This window comes from Anticarsia gemmatalis, chromosome 16 (assembly GCF_050436995.1).
Source record: "Anticarsia gemmatalis isolate Benzon Research Colony breed Stoneville strain chromosome 16, ilAntGemm2 primary, whole genome shotgun sequence".
Lineage (NCBI taxonomy): Eukaryota > Metazoa > Arthropoda > Insecta > Lepidoptera > Erebidae > Anticarsia > Anticarsia gemmatalis.
In genome coordinates, this window is record NC_134760.1 from 1,106,157 (window position 1) to 1,108,155 (window position 1,999).

General features: G+C 34.8%; 1 protein-coding gene across 1 annotated transcript; it reads left to right on the top strand.

Annotated features, from left to right (window-relative positions):
* The first annotated feature begins 286 nt into the window (after positions 1–286).
* LOC142979330 (oxaloacetate tautomerase FAHD2A, mitochondrial-like) lies at positions 287–1,274 on the top strand. Its single transcript, XM_076124188.1, has one exon. The coding sequence runs from the start codon at positions 347–349 to the stop codon at positions 1,211–1,213; it is 867 nt and encodes a 288-aa protein (XP_075980303.1). The 5' UTR covers positions 287–346; the 3' UTR covers positions 1,214–1,274.
* Positions 1,275–1,999: the final 725 nt, after the last annotated feature.

Below are 1,999 nucleotides of genomic sequence, written 5' to 3' on the forward strand. Positions count from 1 at the left end.
ATTGCAATAAGAAATACTTATTTCGGATGTATTAAATAATAGTATGTTCCTCATCATTATCGGCTTGTGTCCTAGATTGTTCAGGTGTATACAGTAGTAGCATATATAAAAAAAAAACATTTTTTCATATTTCATAAAAATATCGGTAGCCCTTTCGAATTTTTCCTATCAAGATTTACTGATAAAAACATCTCATCACACTATATTACATAACAATGTAATCTTATCTACATAAGAGACATATCACTGATAAACAGTACTAGATAACAGATACAAGACACTATATCACCCACTCACAGTCTCAATAACAAAGATATACAACACGTCTAGTGCAATAACTCTCAAAATGAAACTAGTGCAGTTCGTTTACAAAAACAACCCTCAAGAAATCCGCGTCGGATACTTAGTGGAAGAAAATGTAGTAGACATAAATAAAGCTGATCCAACAATACCTAGCACTCTTATAGAAATCCTGAAGAATGGAGACATCGAAAGGGTCAAGAAACTTCGGACCACCAATCCTGTGTCTATACCAGTATCTACTGTGACTATCAAAGCTCCGATCCACGGGAACGATAAAGTACTATGCGTGGGACTCAACTATAAAGACCATTGTGAAGAACAGAAGTTCCCGGCTCCAGAAACGCCTTTCATATTCAGTAAATTCCCAAGCACTGTGGTCGGGCAAGATGAATCAGTCAAACTGAAACCTGAAGTATCTGATAAAGTCGTTTGCGAAGTCGAACTAACTATCGTTATTGGTAAAAAAGCAAGTAGAGTGAAAGCAGCTGACGCTTATGACTACGTTCTAGGATATACGATCGCTCAAGACATCGGTGCTACAGATTGGGAGAAGAATAAAGCTATGGGACAACTTCTACTTGGGAAAGCTATGGATACTTTCTGTCCCGTAGGCCCTTGTATAACTACCAGTGATGAGATTGGAGATCCACAAGCATTGAACATCAGTTGCATCGTCAACGGAGTACAGAAACAGAAAAGTAATACAAATCAATTTATTCATAAAATTCCTGATGTTATTGAAAGATTGTCCAATCTGTTTACTTTGTTACCTGGTGATATTATTCTGACCGGCACTCCGGGAGGTGTAGGTCTGTATAGGAATCCTCCAGAATTCTTGCAAGCAGGTGACGTGATCGCCAGTGAGATTGAAAAGATTGGAGTTTTGATCACTAGGGTTGAGAATTTTTAGTTGATTTGCAATAAAGAAACGTATTAATGCTTGTTTTCATTGTATTATACTGTATAAATAAATATTTTATTCAGTAATAACATGTGTTTGTTTCTAAGTGACAATATTTATTTATTCATCATCCATTTTTACTTGCCAAGAATTTGCTGTGTATTCCATTAATAAAGTAGAGCACATAAATGGTTAACTATGATGTTTTAAACAATTTGGTCTATCAGAAAACCAAATCCAATTTGTACAAATCAAATAGTAATGATATTTCGATTAACGGAAATGAATATTGTTAACGAGTCCCATTTCAGAGAGATTATTAGCAATAACTAAATATTAAAATAAATTATAAAATGTAAATACACACGTAGCCTGAAACACAGACTGATTGGCGTATCTCAGTTGACAACTATTGTAGCGCGATTCTCTACTATCAGTACTAGCGGGTATCGAGAATTTAACATTTAAAATTTACTGTTCCGAAGGCAACAGCTAAAGGCCCCGATCAAATTTTTATACATTTCTCGATAGCTATCCGGTTGTCGCTAGTTGATAGCAGCCAAGAATTGTTCTTCATTACTTTGATGTGATAACTACTATATCATCGGTACGTTTCTGAGAACACAAATGAATATAATAATATTTATAGTTAGTACAAGAGATCTAATTCTACGCAATTTAATGTTTTAAAGAACATTCCCTTCCAAACTCTGTTGCCCAACTTGTGAAGTAATTTAGCTAAAATGTACTGTCATTAATTTTTGAAGTGGTACATTATGTTACGAGGTATTTCGT